At 41.8% G+C, this 15420-nt stretch overlaps 2 protein-coding genes across 4 annotated transcripts; both read left to right on the top strand.

Moving 5' to 3' along the window:
• Nucleotides 1–817: 817 nt before the first annotated feature.
• Nucleotides 818–6862, top strand: LOC131125162 (angiopoietin-related protein 3-like). The gene is made up of 7 exons (XM_058066414.2): nucleotides 818–1479; nucleotides 1642–1752; nucleotides 3068–3182; nucleotides 3290–3403; nucleotides 4562–4657; nucleotides 4929–5201; nucleotides 5267–6862. The coding sequence occupies exons 1-7, from the start codon at nucleotides 877–879 to the stop codon at nucleotides 5497–5499; spliced, it is 1545 nt and encodes a 514-aa protein (XP_057922397.2). The 5' UTR covers nucleotides 818–876; the 3' UTR covers nucleotides 5500–6862.
• Nucleotides 6863–7304: 442 nt separating this feature from the next.
• On the top strand, nucleotides 7305–14665 carry LOC131125161 (phosphoglucomutase-1-like). 3 transcript variants are annotated; one of them, XM_078790981.1, is made up of 11 exons: nucleotides 7305–8302; nucleotides 9200–9410; nucleotides 9648–9794; nucleotides 9879–10004; nucleotides 11142–11332; nucleotides 11403–11557; nucleotides 11933–12048; nucleotides 12132–12267; nucleotides 12523–12706; nucleotides 13874–14002; nucleotides 14297–14665. In XM_078790981.1, exons 1-11 carry the CDS (start codon nucleotides 7994–7996, stop codon nucleotides 14384–14386), a joined length of 1794 nt encoding a protein of 597 aa, XP_078647107.1. In that variant the 5' UTR covers nucleotides 7305–7993; the 3' UTR covers nucleotides 14387–14665. The 3 variants fall into 3 exon arrangements, with proteins under 3 accessions (XP_078647107.1, XP_057922395.2, XP_057922396.2); XM_058066412.2 differs by having other exon boundaries at nucleotides 7305–8248; nucleotides 9248–9410; nucleotides 14297–14663; XM_058066413.2 differs by lacking the exon at nucleotides 7305–8302 and having other exon boundaries at nucleotides 9283–9410; nucleotides 9628–9794; nucleotides 14297–14659.
• Nucleotides 14666–15420: the final 755 nt, after the last annotated feature.

Below are 15420 nucleotides of genomic sequence, written 5' to 3'. Positions count from 1 at the left end.
AATACTCTGTGGTCTGACGAGACAGAAGTTGAACTTTTTGGAAGGTGCGTGTCCCATTACACCTGCCGTAAAAGTAAAAAAAACAACATCATACCAACAGTAAAATACGGTGGTGGTAGTGTGATGGTCGCTGTAGGAGACTCCTTGCAAGTTATCACAAACGCTTGATTGCAGTTGTTGCTGCTAAGGGTGGCCCAACCGGTCACTTTTTCCACGCAGGGCCATGTAGGTATGTATTTTTTTTCTCCCTTAATATTAATATCATTTAAAAACTGCATTTTGTGTTAAGTTGTGTTTTCATTGACTCATAATTAAATTTGTTGGATGACCTGAAACATTTAAGTGTGACAAACATGCAAAAATATAAGACACTTTTCAACTTTATGCTACTAAAATTATGTTATTTTGCCTTGAGTTTTATTCTACTAAAAAATGCTACTTTTTCCTTGTTGGAATATAACTTTTATAACTTATAATTTTTTTCTCTTAATCTTTTGACTTTATGTTCTTACATCGTTTTTTTTTTTTCATTTTTGCATGTTTTTTTTCTGCAACTATTTCAACTTTTTTCTTGTAATTTTTTTGTGGTAATATTGTGACTTTATTCCCAAAATTTTTACTTAATTCTCTGCATTTTAGACACCCCCGCTCTAGCTCATAATAGTAAATATCATAATAAATAAAATATTCTCACACTGGATTGGCTATAGCTTATAATGATGAAATCTATGCATGCTATAATGTCCATGCAAACATCTTCATAGTAATTGCATCATATACTGCATCATATAGTAAATATAAAAAGAACATTTCTTTTCAAAGCTGGTTTTCCCAACAGAGAAAGAGACTGTGCAGGAATTGATCAGATCGTAGTTAATGATTGACATGCTTGTGTATAAAGCTCATGCCCCCCTGTGGTTCTCCGTCCAGTCAAAGAGGGGGGAGACAGCTGTCAGCAGTAAGAGGCAGAACAACATGAAAACAATTCTGATATCCTTACTTGTCCTTGCTGTTGCTTGTCTCCCCGTCCTTTGCGGCAGAGAGGAGCAGCCCACCCTCCAACCCGAGGCCCCTGCCGAAACCCGCTCACACTTTGCTGCTCTGGATGATGTGCGGCTCCTAGCGAACGGCCTCCTCCAGCTGGGCCAGAGCCTGCGGGAGTTTGTGCACAAGACAAAAGGGCAGATCAATGACATCTTCCAAAAACTTAACATTTTTGACCGCTCCTTCAACCAGCTGTCTGTGCTGGCCAGTGAAATCAAGGAGGAGGAAGAGGAGCTCAAGAAGACGGCTGTGGTGCTGAGGGCCAACAATGAAGAGATCAAAGGCTTGTCTGTCAAGATCAGCTCCAAGGTGGACACCATCATGCTGGAGAAGAGCCACCTGCAGAGCAAGGTGGACGGCCTGGAGGAGAAGCTGAGAAGTCTGTCTCAGGGCATGTTTACCAGCGACCAAGTAGGAGAGATCAACGGCCTTAGGGTGAGTCAACCACTAGCTCCACCTCTGCAGGGCTTTTTTTTCTTCTTAACACCAGACATAATTTACTCCTTATGACTACAATCTATTTATACGCATTGATTAATTCCTAAATCATAATAATTAAAAAGCAGTTACCAGGTAGTTTTTTCTGTATTTTGCCAGGAAGTGATTACCAGCCAAGAGCAAAGTATCACAGAGCTTCTGAAGGCTGTGAGGGAGCAAAGTGATCAACTCAACTACCAGAGGATAAAGATCAAGAATCTGGAGGAAAAGGTAAGATAATGTTGATAGATGTATTGTAGAGTTGTCAAAGATTAAAACATGACAGGTTTTCTTATTTAGAGAACCAACTTTCAAGCACCGCCAATCATCTGCTTCATAACACACCTCATACACAGAAGAAATCTTTGTTGACAATATGGCGACATGGTTGCTGTACAGTATTTAGCAAGTAATGGTGCGCATCTAAGTGTTTCTTGTTTATAATATCCTGTCTAACGAATATCCTGGTTATCATGGTAATTTGGAGCAGCCGGACCAGAGCAGGAGGGGATAGAAAAGAAGAGAAAACAGAGGGGGGAGTTTGGTGACAAAAGGGGACAATACGAATAGAGACAAAAACAACAGCAACAACAATTGCAATGACAATAACAGAATAACAGAAACAAAAAGGACTTTATCAGAAAAATGACAAAGGCAAAGTATTAAACGCATTGTTGTTCACAATTATTCATTCATTCATTTTCTACCGCTTTTCCTCACGAGGGTCACGGAGGTGCTGGAGCCTATCTCAGCTGTCTTCGGGCAAGAGGCGGGGTACACCCTGAACTGGTCGCCAGCCAATCAGAGGGCACATATAAAACAAACAACCATTCACACTCACATTCATTCCTATTTCATACCTATTTCAATTTGGAGTCACCGATTAACCTAGCATGTTTTTGGAATGTGGGAGGAAACCGGAGTACCTGGAGAAAACCCACGCATGCACGGGGAGAACATGCAAACTCCACACAGAGATGGCCGAGGGTGGAATTGAACCCTGGTCTCCTCGCTGTGAGGTCTGCGCGCTAACCACTCATAACACCACCTACATTACAATTATATGGCATAAAATCTATGCCATATCACCGTATTGAATGGTTGCATTTCTTTTGCAGTGTAGCGAGCGACACTGTCTGTGAGCGCGCACAATTTTGTGCTGTTTCATTATATATTTATAATTTACTTTGCTGATGAAACGCCTGAGTAAGCGTTGACTGTTTTGACCAAGGTTCTTCTGCACATCCACACTGGACCACTGGATTGCTTTTGGGTCTTCATTCATATTAGCGGTTGCTTGCTAACTGTTAGCACTCTGTATCCACTCACTAGTCCCAGCCTCCACGTATTGGGACAGGACAGGAGGGTTAACGTTCTCAGTTCATTCCACTATAGAATCAATGTTAATTTATTGATGCAAGAAACCAAATATTGTCTTAAATTAACAGTCTGGTGACACTGTCAATCAAGTAGTACTGCATAATGTATTGACCAGTGGCTGCATCCATACCATCTAATTTATGTCCCAAACATTGTACTCCCTCAGCTTATAGCCAGTTCTTTAGCCCAGGAGACAATTGAAAGGATGCCTGAATCCTTCATCAGTGAAGCGCCAACACTCAGCCCTTATCTGGCCTCCAGCAAGAAAAATGCTGTCATGGGTAATTGCAGCCAATATCAGCCATGATCCTTCTGGTGTTTAATAAGCAGTGATTGCTGTTGAAGTATGTACTCTATTAAGTTTTGTTTTTGCTCATTTCTTGCATAGATATCCCATCAGACTGCAGTGAATTGTTCAACAGAGGTGAGAAAATGAGTGGAGTGTACGCCATCAGGCCAAATGGATCCGAACCTTTCATGGCGTTTTGCGACATGAGTGGAGGTATTTAATGACGCTTCTTTCATTCATTCATTTTCTCAGGGCATCACAGGGCACATATAGTCAAACAACCATTCACACTCACATTCATACCTATGGACAATTTGGAGTCACCAATTAACCTAGCATGTTTTTGGAATGTGGGAGGAAGCCGGAATACCCGGAGAGAACCCATGCAAGCACGGGGAGAACATGCAAACTCCACACAGAGATGGCTGAGGGTGGAATCGAACTTGGGTCTCCTAGCTGTGAGGCCTGTGCGCTAACCACTTTTCCTTTTTCTTTCAATATTTTCATATTCTTTCATTGTACTTTTCTTTAAATTAATGTTAAAATCATCTTTGGTCCGGTTGCTTTCTCGTGGATCCAATCTCATGCATAGTCTTTTCTTGTGAGTTGGGCGTCTCGCAGCACCCCTTGCAGCAATTACTCGCCATTCACTGGTGATTCCCTAGGAATGTAACCACCCACAAAAAGCTAGGATGTACCGTATAGGAAAGCTTCTGGCTGCTCAGTACAAAGCCACATGCTGTGTAGGTCTGGACCCCAGATGCAGAGGGGTTAGACCAGTACAGTTATAGTCAGTACAACAAAGGAAGAATCAGCAGGCACTATTTCGGTTTTGTCTTGAGCTGGCAAAAAACATCATTTAAAGGTACTGTTATAAACCAAATAAAAACAGATAACCTGGAACCAGGCTGGAATGCGATAGCAATTAAATGTCCAAAAAGTAGAAGTCGAAACGGGCACAACCAACAACAAACAATCAATTTTAAGTAGCCAGACTTCCAATTTGCAGCCAAGGACACACAGCTGTCCTGCCTTCAGCCGGACCGAACACCTCTGACAACAAATGTAACAAGTGAAAGCCGCCTGTTTCAGCCAGCTCCGCCCAGGGCTCGAACATATGACCTACGGAATGGAAGCGCTGACCGTCGGGCGAAAAGTCCGGACTGTCAACCCAGCGTTCAGTGCAGTTCTTAAGGTCAAGGGTGTGACGTTTTATGATTACGTCTCGTTTTATTTGATAGTGTCTAATCCAAAGGGAACGTTTGTTTTGGTGTGTGAACCGGGTTCATAGAATGTGTTAGGAGGTTCCACGTTCACTTTAAGAGAAATCACAAGAAGATATCTGCAGATAATTTGTTTGTATTCATGTAGATCACGGAGCAACAGTCATCCAGCGCAGGAAGGATGGTTCTGTGAACTTTGATCAAACCTGGGAAAAATACGCAAATGGATTTGGAGATTTTTACGGTATGTCAAAGCAAGCAACTAAAAATTTATGGAATCCAAACTATCCAAATGATACTGTATGAATTTAATGCCAAAATAGTTGACATGGCTGTGGTGGAAGGTGGTTTGAACACATGCTGAACAGTTTCTTACTGAATCTACGACAGCCGCACAGCCGTCTGCAGCTGCTTTGTTTGCTGTAATTATGCGGTTGTAATTTGGAACAATCCAAGCTGTCCTCTTCATGTTCTTTTCTATGCTTCTCATTTGTGGTAAACCACGCTTTCTTCAGGGGAGTTTTGGCTGGGTCTCAACAAGATCGGTTCTCTAGCTGCTCAGGGCAACTCCGTCCTTCACATTCAGCTGGAAGACTGGAAACAGAACAAGCGCTTTGTTGAATACAGTTTTGGCCTCAGCGGTGCAGAGAGCAACTACACCCTTCATCTCAAGCTGCTGTCAGGAGATCTGACTGACCCCATGAGGAACCACACAGGCGGGATGTTCTCCACTAAGGATAGGGACAATAACAAGAACCGGGACTCCAACTGTGCCCACCACTACACAGGTATTTACAATGGGACGTCTTGTTCTTAAAAAGCAACACTTAATTTATTTTTATTGTTTCTTTAGGTGGTTGGTGGTACAACAGTTGTGGAGACACCAACTTGAATGGGAGGTACTTCCTAATGAGACATAAAGGACGTTCGGGTTCAGATCGCCGGCGAGGGATCCTTTTAAAACCAGGACGTAAAGCTTCTTATTCGCTTAGGTTCACACAAATTTCTATCCATCCCCTCAGCACCACCTCAATCTCATCCTCTGAGATCGGTGCCTTTCTTTCCAACAACACAGACATTCTCTAATGACGAGTCAACTTTAACTACAGTAAATAGCGGCCCCTAAAGGGGGACTTCGGAAGTGCTCCGTGTGGACAGCCATGGTTTAGGTAGGCCCATACCGGTCAACATTTGTGTTTGAAAGTAAGGTAAATTAAGGGAAAATAATGTAAATTCTGGTCTTTTCACCACTGGGAAGCTGGTGGAAAGACCCGACTGACCCAACCGTGTTGTTTTTTTGTTTTTTTTTGGGCTTGACTTGACTACAACACGATTGGCAACAGCTGTCCTGGCATTCGCCTGAGTAGAATCCTTGTCATTTAATATACAACATGTAAAGAGACGTGTTTTACACTATAACCCGTTTAACGATTAAATTTACTAAATGGCAACAAAGTACGCATAAAGCGTTATCTACTTACGTATTAGTTAGATAAACGTGTACCTGGGTGAAATCCATGCTAATTGCACTTCAGGGTTGCACGTTGGCTCGTGTGGGAAAAAATACTGTAAATATTAAAAATGGAGGTCGCTAGAAAAGGAGGGAAAATGATGGGCGTTTCCTGTGAAAAACGGGATGGTTGATGGGTAAGTGTTAAAATCACAGAATGTAAGCTTAGACAAGTGATTCATTATTTTCTGTCACGCCCCCTAGTGGGGGACGGAAATATTTTCATGCCACCCCCCAATTTGAAATGCTATTGAGAAAATTATAATATACCATACGAGCATATACAAGCGTATTCAGGTGTCAAACTGCATGCTGAGTACGTCAAATTCTTACATGCCGACAGGTTTGCACTAATATTGAATTGAAAGCCCCTCCAGCCTCTGACGCCCCCTGACAGCCCCCCAGGGGGACCCACCCCACTATTTGAGAAGCATTGGCTTAGCCCAACAAGGTAGATGATGAAAAATGCATCCTCATCCTGTCACACAACATAAGTAATTTTCTCCCTGAGGTCAGAGGTCATGGGGGAGAATTCAAAACATGCAGCTATGCAAAAGCAGTTTTTCTACTGGGTCACATTGACTCTCAATATGCAGCAGACATACAAGATACAGTATGTCTACCCAACAACATACTTGCTTTGTTTTTAGAATGCCTTATAGATATGTATGTTTTTTCCTCCCCCCGATTGAATGAATAGTCGTTGCTGCAACTCTGCACAACCTCCACTACCAGTCTCACGTTTCAACACGCTTCCTCATGCTATTGAATGAGAACATGTGTCAAAATTTTGGACTGGTAGTGTATCCGAATCTGCAACTATACTATGGTTTCTAAGTATTTTGGTAGGTTCCAGATATCAGACTGATCAGCGCTTTCAGGGTTCAGAGTTGATTTTCAGCTGGGCTTGGGTTATGGCAACAGTAGCCTTTGTTTTTATTCGGAATAATTTGGCCTGTTGTGAAGTAATTCAAACTTGCAATAAAAGCCTGTTGTTCCGGCATTCAAGTCTGGTGCTTGTGTGTCTCACCGAACATTGCAGTACTGGCACCAAGTGATCAGTGATCTTAGGATTGAATGTCCTATGTTTGCATTTCGGGGCTGCACAGTGAGCAAGTGGTTAGCACGCAGACCTCACAGCTAGAAGACCAGGGTTCAATTCCACCCTCGGCCATCTCTGTGTGGAATTTGCATGTTCTCCCCGTGTATGCGTGGGTTTTCTCCGGGTACTCCAGCTTCCTCCCACATTCCAAAAACATGCTAGGTTAATTGGCGACTCCAAATTGTCCATAGGTATGAATGTGAGTGTGAATGGTTGTTTGTCTAAATGTGCCCTGTGATTGGCTGGCGACCAGTCCAGGGTGGACCCCGCCTCTGATAGATGATAGATGATTGTTGTTTGAAAGGTTTGCCAAATTGTTTCTTTAGCTTGTGACTTGTTTGTACTATTATTAAACCCTAGAGGGCGGTGCAGCTCTATCTCATTGCACTTTTCCATTGGATGCATTCATGTTCTACACTGCTTTTTCTGTGCAAGAATAGAGGCCCAGACAGCTCTCCATTTTATTAATCATTTAACCCACCATGAGTGCAAACTTTAGCTGTCCATGAAGGCTCTTTTTGGTGTGATGCACCAGTGCTTGCTACTATACAACTATACTGTATACATTGTTCATTTTCATTGATTTTGCAACCTTGTTTTATTTCTTCCCGTTATGTTTACGCCTTCCTGCAGCTCCGAGAAGCTGACAACCTCAACACCAGAGTACATCCACTCAGACACACCCAAACACAACTTTATGACTTGGCTGGCAGGCTTGACAGTGATCTCGCTGCACATGTGTGAAGGAGCGTCTTCAGTTTCTCCCTCTGCGTCTACACACACATGAGTGAAAGGTTATTTTGGGTCCTGTGTAGACCACTGTCACCCTGTGCACACTGCAGGGGAAATAATAGGTGGAGTCAAGCAAGCTTTCCCCCGGCAGTTCCGTATCTGTGATACTATCCCTGCAAACTACAGCTTTCCTCCCGTGTTACTTGCTTCTTCATTTGGTTCCAAAAAAAAAAAAGATGGACAGTCCTTTGCGGGTTTTGACTGTCCCTACATCCCCTTACCCTGATCAGAGACCCGGTACCAACGGCCTGAGGAGAAAAGTGCGTGTCTTCCAAACAAGGAGGAACTATCTGCACAACTTCATCCAGAGTATCTTCTCCTCCATCGACCTCCGTGACCGCCAGGGTTCCACAGTGGTGGTGGGGGGAGATGGACGCTTCTTTAACCAAACAGCTATTGAGGTCGTTGTGCAGATGGCAGCTGCCAATGGGGTCAGTGATCCTGTGTGTGTTAATTTACTTAATTTGTGTGTGCACGGTGCAACTGTGTGTGTGTGTGTGTGTAGATGTGTGTCAGTGTCACCTGCCCCAGCGTCCACTCCGTATCATTCATATATTGTTTGTTTTCAAACAGCGGAAAGAAGAATGATGACGCACAGCTATGAATATTGTGCATTGTCCTTATGATTAACTCATTAATATGCTATATATTACGTTATATATACTAATGCTAATGTACTGTATATTATATGAATATAGCAATAATAATAATATACAGTGTTGATACTAATACTTTTTCCTAAAAGGTAATTAAATCAGTAATGAAATTACTCCATCATAAATGGGGATGGTCTCATCAGTGTAACATTACTGACCCCTAATGACCAGTGTAGAATACTACATGTCATCACAACGTCTTTGAATGCATTTTCTGAATGCCTTATATTACTATTTTACTTCATTTAGCCGTTTTTTTATGCTTGAAAATGCTTATTTTTGGCCCAAATATTTGTACATTTGCTGAAATATGCATTTTTTAAAAACTAAAAATAAACTGTGTGCAATCACACAGCGTTCATATATTTGTGGAAATCTAATAATAAGTGAAATTAAATTAAAATTGGCTGACAACTCCTCCACCCTGTTCACTAACCAGCAATGAAAAAAATGTATATAAAAGAATAAAAATAACCTTTAATTGCAGTACAGGGTGGACTGGGAACTTTTTACAATGGCCACAATCCACCTAAAACCTACCTAGCGATGCCAATGTTATGGTGAGTGTGTTTCAATGACACCAAATCAGAGCTTCCCTTTTTGTGTGTAACGTAATTTACAAATGGAAAATCCACTCTCACATGATACAAGCTGTTTTTTAATACTACTCAACTTACATTTATTAGCTGAAATTTTATTCCTTGGCATATTAAGTCTGATATTGAGTGGTGTGTCTGCTCACACACACACACACATATGTACCCACGTCCTCAGGTGGGTCGTCTCATCGTTGGACACCACGGGTTGATGTCCACTCCGGCCAGCTCCTGTGTGATCAGGAAATCCAAAGCAATTGGTGGCATCATCCTCACTGCCAGTCGTCACCCTGCAGGGCCTGATGGAGACTTTGGCATGAAGTTTAACTCTGCAAATGGAGGTACGGTCGTTGGAGCGGAGGAAATATGCAACAGGATCAGCCAAGAGAAGTAATGTAGCGCAGAGGAATTCATAGAGGCTTTTAGCCAGGATGCACAAGGCAGCGTTCATATAAAGACGGAGATTTAAGATGAAGGAAACCCGAGTAACACGTTAAAGCTAAAAATGCCTTGTAATGAATACACAGATCTGTGATCCCGTATCAAATATAACACTAGAGTCATGCTGCCTCGTCCAGGACCGGCCAACGATGCTGTCACAAACAAGATCTACCAGATCAGCAGAACCATTGAGGAATTCGCCATCTGCCCAGGACTCAGACTGGATCTAACTACGCTTGGTAAACAGACATTTGATCTGGAGAACAAGTTCAAACCTTTCACAGGTAAAAGAGTTATTTCAAAAAAAGTACAACCCTGTTTGGTCACATCACCAAAAGATCTCCACGTTGTTTTGTGGTATTTTTCAGTGGAAATCGTGGACTCTGTCGAGCCCTACGCAAACCTGATGAGAAACATCTTTGACTTTGCTGCCCTGAAAGAGCTATTATCAGGCGAAAATCACATCAAGATAAGATTGGATGCAATGCATGGAGGTGAGAGGCTTTCCGTAGGGTACCTGTGAATATTCTCATTCATACAGGTCATCGTATTCTCAGGATATTGAATCAATTACACTTGGATTGTTTAGCTTTTTTTTGCAGAGAAAAACATTACAGGGCTGCACGGGGGACGAGTGGTTAGTGCGCAGACCTCACAGCAAGGAGACTAGGGTTCAATTCCACCCTCTGCCATCTCTGTGTGTTCTCCCCGTGCATGCGTGGGTTTTCTCCGGGGACTCCGGTTTCCACATTCCGAAAACATGCTAGAATAATTGGCGACTCAAAATTCTCCATAGGTATGAATGTGAGTGTGAATGGTTGTTTGTCTATATGTGCCCTGTGATTGGCTGGCCACCAGTCCAGGAAGTCAGCTGGGATAGGCTCCAGCACCCCTCCCCCCCGCAACCCTCGTGAGGAAAAGCGGTAGAAAATGAATGAATGAAAAACGGCTAAATTAAGTAAAATAGTACTATAAGGCATTCAGAAGATGCATTCAAAGACATTGCGATGACATGCAGTATTCTACACTGGTCATACACATTGATGAGACCATCCCCATTTATGGTAATGGTAATGGAATGAATGAAAAACATTACAGACAAACACTAGTCAGACTAGATAGGACAGTTCTAGTCTGAGAATTTGGGTCAAGATCCTCTACAGGAGGAGGGCGATCCAGACAAGAATGGTTTCGCTCCTGTGGGGCCTCTTCCTGCCAAGGACGATCATTTGGGTGGTATCACCTTCATTCAGGAAGGGATGAAAGGACAGCAATCTATCTACTCCGCCCAGAATGTGGACATTTTTGGTTTTTATTTACAGCTCAGTAGCTGTTTGGTTTCCCTCAGTGTAAAAATTGGTGCATTCCTTACTGCACTGGATGGTATACTCCAGATTGTTCATCTGGATTGGAGGTGTCCTCTCTTTTGGGACGTACCAACCTCTACACTTTGCTTTTATTTTGGAACAAAAAAAATTTAATCCGAATCACACACAACTAATGGAACTCTTCTGTTTTCTCAGTCAACTGTCATCACCTGGACTTTGCAACATTTCCACAAGATGATAATAATTCCCCCAGTGAAAGCACATGAAGGCAACACCTTCATACCACCTGTTTCTGCTGTCTAGTACTAGGCCCTTATGTGAAGAGAATACTGTGTGAGGAGCTGGGCTGTCCTGCCAATTCTGCCATTAACTGTGTCCCGATGGAGAATTTTGGAGGTCAACACCCCGATCCGAACCTCCTCTACGCTGCAGATTTGATTGACAGCATGAGGGATGGAGAGTGTGACTTCGGTGCAGCTTTTGATGGTGATGGGGTAAGTACGAATAGCCAACCTAAACTTACGGTATTGACTCATCCCTTCTGCCCGCATGTTGATTCTGTAGGATCGTAACATTATCCTCGGGAGGCACGGTGTCTTCGTCACCCCGTCTGACTCTGTGGCTGTGATTGCTGACAACATCTTCTGCATCCCGTACTTTCAGCACAGCGGGGTGAGGGGCTTCGCTCGCAGCATGCCCACAAGTGCAGCCTTAGACAGGTATTCAACTTTGGCCCAGCTGGTATAGTCACACAAAATATTCAAAAATATACCTCTAAAGTCCACACCACCAATATTTTCTATGGCAGCGGTGTCCAAAGTGTGGCCCGGAAGTCGTAGCGAGTCACGGTTGGTATGGTTGGAAAAGCTCATGGCTGAATTAGGGGGTCGTAGATTGGCTCCAAGTCCATAGGACGTACCGTTCAGTTGTGTTGTCATTGATTAATATTTAAATTTGTTTGTCTGAAACATTTACAGGAAGTGTGGTAAACGTGCAAAAAAAAGAAAAAAATCTAACACTTTTTCACACCACTGTGTGTTTTGTTGCTTTGCTTCACTAATTAGCGTGTGCTTCTATTTTTGTGTTTCTCACAGAGTAGCCAAGGCAACCAAAATAGAGCTATATGAAACTCCCCCTGGGTGGAAGTTCTTTGGAAACCTAATGGATGCTGGTCGGCTCTCTTTGTGTGGAGAGGAAAGCTTTGGGACAAGTACTTTACTGTCTTAATTATTAATAATATATTTCTCACTTTCCAAGTGTGATTTAATTTTTTTGTCATGTATCCCCTCTTAGGTGCGGACCATCTTCGTGAGAGGGATGGGCTTTGGGCTGTGCTCGCGTGGCTGTCCATCCTGGCCTACAGGAGACAAAGTGTGGAGGATATACTTAAGGACCACTGGCTCAAATATGGGAGAAACTATTTTACAAGGTAAAGAAATGCTGGCTGAAATATGGAATACATTAATGTGCAAAACAAGTTATTTGGTGGGACATTAAACTAACCAAAAGTAAGAAATCCTTTACTGATATGGCAGTCCCAGTAGTTAATAACTATTGAGAGTGGCTGCCATCTACTGGACGTTCATTACTTAAATACTGCATTGGAGGAAATGACATGAAATGCCAACTTTACCATGTGGCTAAAATGGATCATGAAGCTGACAGGTGTTGTATTTTTGTCCAGATATGACTATGACAACATTGACATTGATACAGCCTGTGAAATGATGGAGGATCTGGAGCTCCTGATTGCTGACAAGTCCTTTGCGAAGCAGAGATTTGCAGTGGAAGACAAAATTTACAAAGTTGAAAAAGCAGACAATTTTGAATACACAGACCCAGTTGACAGCACCATCTCCCGGAACCAGGTACTGTACATTCCAAATACACATACCTATTCCTATTCCTATTCCTTTTCCTACACATATATGTTTAAACAGCATCCGCAATTTTTTTTGATTTTTTGACCTTTTTTTTGTTCACTGATTTAGTCAAGATGTAATTTTGTTCCACAGAAAACATCTAATTCTCTGTAAGTTGCTAATAATTTGAAGTATGTGACAATACAGGTAAACTACACAAAAAAACTCAATTTTTACACGATTCACTCTCATTGTTTTTTCATCAAGCGCTGAGGTTTCGCACTTTTTTCAGTGCTTCTTGAATGCACCATAGTTGTGTGCTGTTTCTCAATACAATGTTGTGGATCATCTTACATTATCATTACCTATACTTTTTACATTTGAAATATGTTTCAAAAGACAATCCCTTCAGTAACCGGCCGTTTTTGACTGATCTTTTCAAGGCACAGAGAATATTGTGAATATTGTGTATATGTCTATATAAACATGGAACCTACCAACAGAAACATTAGAGTCCCATCTCACATCATAAAAAAAGTTTCTACCTTCTTAGTAATCACCAGTAGAACATTGGTAAGTTTCAGGAAAATATTAGTTCCCGACTAAAAAGGGAGGAAAACCATTTTTTAAAGATATATTTTTTCACTTTAACACAAATATTTTTTTGCTTTTGTGACAGCTCAAATCTCGAAACAACAATACCGCAACATAAACAATACAATGGGTATCAACAACAATGTATTTATAAATGTAATACCATGAACTATTTACAATTTTCACATTTGGAATTAAACTGTGTGTGTGCACAAGTGTGTGTTAAAATTTCCTTACAATGCGCAACCTTCTGCACACTACACTGCTCCAGGCAGTCCGTTAATATGATCCCTGCTGAGCTCTTACTAAATGTGCCTCTGCCACCTTGTGGCCGTTTTTATGGCTTAAAAGTGCTCTCAAATGAAATCCATCATTTGTGTCATCACCTCTTCTTGCCTCTTAAACAACGGCATTTGAAGAGAGAAGCGGAGATGAGTTGAATCTAATAATTATGTAAGCCATCCCTGCATTTTGCCTTCATTCTTTGGTTGTACCGTGTACTCTTATCAAGTGATCTTTTATTCAAAGATGGTAATTTATTCAAGAACACATGACTGAAAGTCCACATTTCCTTTGCAGGGTCTACGGATTATTTTCTCTGATGGTTCTCGGATCATCTACAGACTCAGCGGAACATGTAGTGATGGGGCCACAGTTCGGATCTACCTTGACAGCTATGAGAAAGAACACATTTTTCAAGATGCACAGGTATGATGGGTTATCTAGACGAAATTGTTTAAAATAATAGTATCCTAAAAAAGGTGTACTTGCACCAAGGGACAGTGGAGTGATTATATTTGTATAATTAGAAAGAAATGCATCCATGCACACTGTATATTGCAGGTTTGCTTCATTCTATTTACTTTACTATCTCATAGAGTCCAACTAAAACACTAATTTGAGCATATAACGCTTTTTATTGCCTTGTGATGTGACTCTTGACATGTTTGATTCTCATAACTATTCACGGTCGATTGTTTTTGACCTGTTTTTGTGGAACAGGTGGTGCTGGCACCGTTGGCGACAATTGCAGTCAAGATATCCCAGCTCCATCTCAGGACCGGTCGAAACGGTCCATCTGTTATCACATGACTTAACCCGGCAGCGAGCCGACAATATTGTAAAATGCAATTTCATATACAGATGTGGCAACAAACAAGCAGTAGGAGGAACTTTGTGCGGTAATATAATAATTTCAACTGCCTGATGAGTTTGTTTTACTGTTATCGTGCATCGATTTTGGGAATTCTACACCATGACGACATTTTCCTCAGATATCACATGTGCACATCCAGCAGTCACATTATGATGAGATCATTCTGGAAAATTGAAACTCATCAGTGAATGACAACGTGAAATTAGTGGGTGATGAAGGAGAACACCCCCCCCCTCCCCCAGCTTGTCATGCATATAAAAACACTTTCTCTCATATTAGGAGAAACTTTGCATACAATTACAAATGTGAATATGGTGGCATTATACTGTAAACAAACAATACTAGCACCATAATGTCAACATTGCACACAATGCCATGTTTTGATTACAGGATATTTTTAATGGAACGCAGTACCTGCATGATGTCCACGAGCAGCAGCAGCAGCTTGCAAACATCTGGTCTGCAGCTCTGTGATCACACATGCACTTTGAAGTGTTTTTCTCCACGCTTCATCTCCAGGCCTCACCCAACCTCAGCAACAAATAGGAGGGAGCTCGCCAAACATGAAAGGTGGTCGTCAAACGCTGCCAGATATGATAATTTGGAACATGACATCCAGGATTCAGTGAGGTATTAACAAGATATAGACCGGATATTTTCCAAAATGTACTCAAAAAATAGTTTTCTATACATTTATTTATATGTGGCCGCCAGCCATTAATAAATTTGGACCGCCACAAATACATTTAGCCCTCACCCATAAACATTATAACGGGTCTGTGTAGCATATTGTTACAACTCTGTACAGTAGATGGCATTGTAACTGTTCTGCATACACACTTGGTCTGCCGGAGAATAAGAAGATGTAGCAAGAGGGATCCATGGTGCCAACTTAGCGACTAGCTACCTTTTTCGGTCTTATTGAGGAGACTCTACTGTGATATTAGATGTACTTTTGCACGTCTATAAT

Source organism: Doryrhamphus excisus, linkage group LG6, assembly GCF_037039965.1.
Source record: "Doryrhamphus excisus strain RoL-2023G ecotype Guam linkage group LG6, RoL_Dexc_Guam_v1.1, whole genome shotgun sequence".
In the NCBI taxonomy this organism is placed as follows: Eukaryota; Metazoa; Chordata; class Actinopteri; order Syngnathiformes; family Syngnathidae; genus Doryrhamphus; species Doryrhamphus excisus.
This window is presented reverse-complemented; position numbering and strand designations above follow the sequence as displayed.

What these genes read in the sequence shown, in the direction of transcription:
- LOC131125162 (XM_058066414.2), top strand. Translation starts at nt 877, where the DNA reads ATGATTGACATGCTTGTGTATAAAGCTCATGCCCCCCTGTGGTTCTCC. An exon ending in GAGAGATCAACGGCCTTAGG is followed by an intron (nt 1,480 to 1,641) that starts GTGAGTCAACCA and finishes GTATTTTGCCAG; the next exon opens with GAAGTGATTACCAGCCAAGA. An exon ending in CTGTGCCCACCACTACACAG is followed by an intron (nt 5,202 to 5,266) that starts GTATTTACAATG and finishes TTGTTTCTTTAG; the next exon opens with GTGGTTGGTGGTACAACAGT.
- LOC131125161 (XM_078790981.1), top strand. Translation starts at nt 7,994, where the DNA reads ATGGACAGTCCTTTGCGGGTTTTGACTGTCCCTACATCCCCTTACCCT. An exon ending in GTTTAACTCTGCAAATGGAG is followed by an intron (nt 9,411 to 9,647) that starts GTACGGTCGTTG and finishes TGCCTCGTCCAG; the next exon opens with GACCGGCCAACGATGCTGTC. An exon ending in GCACCATCTCCCGGAACCAG is followed by an intron (nt 12,707 to 13,873) that starts GTACTGTACATT and finishes TTTCCTTTGCAG; the next exon opens with GGTCTACGGATTATTTTCTC.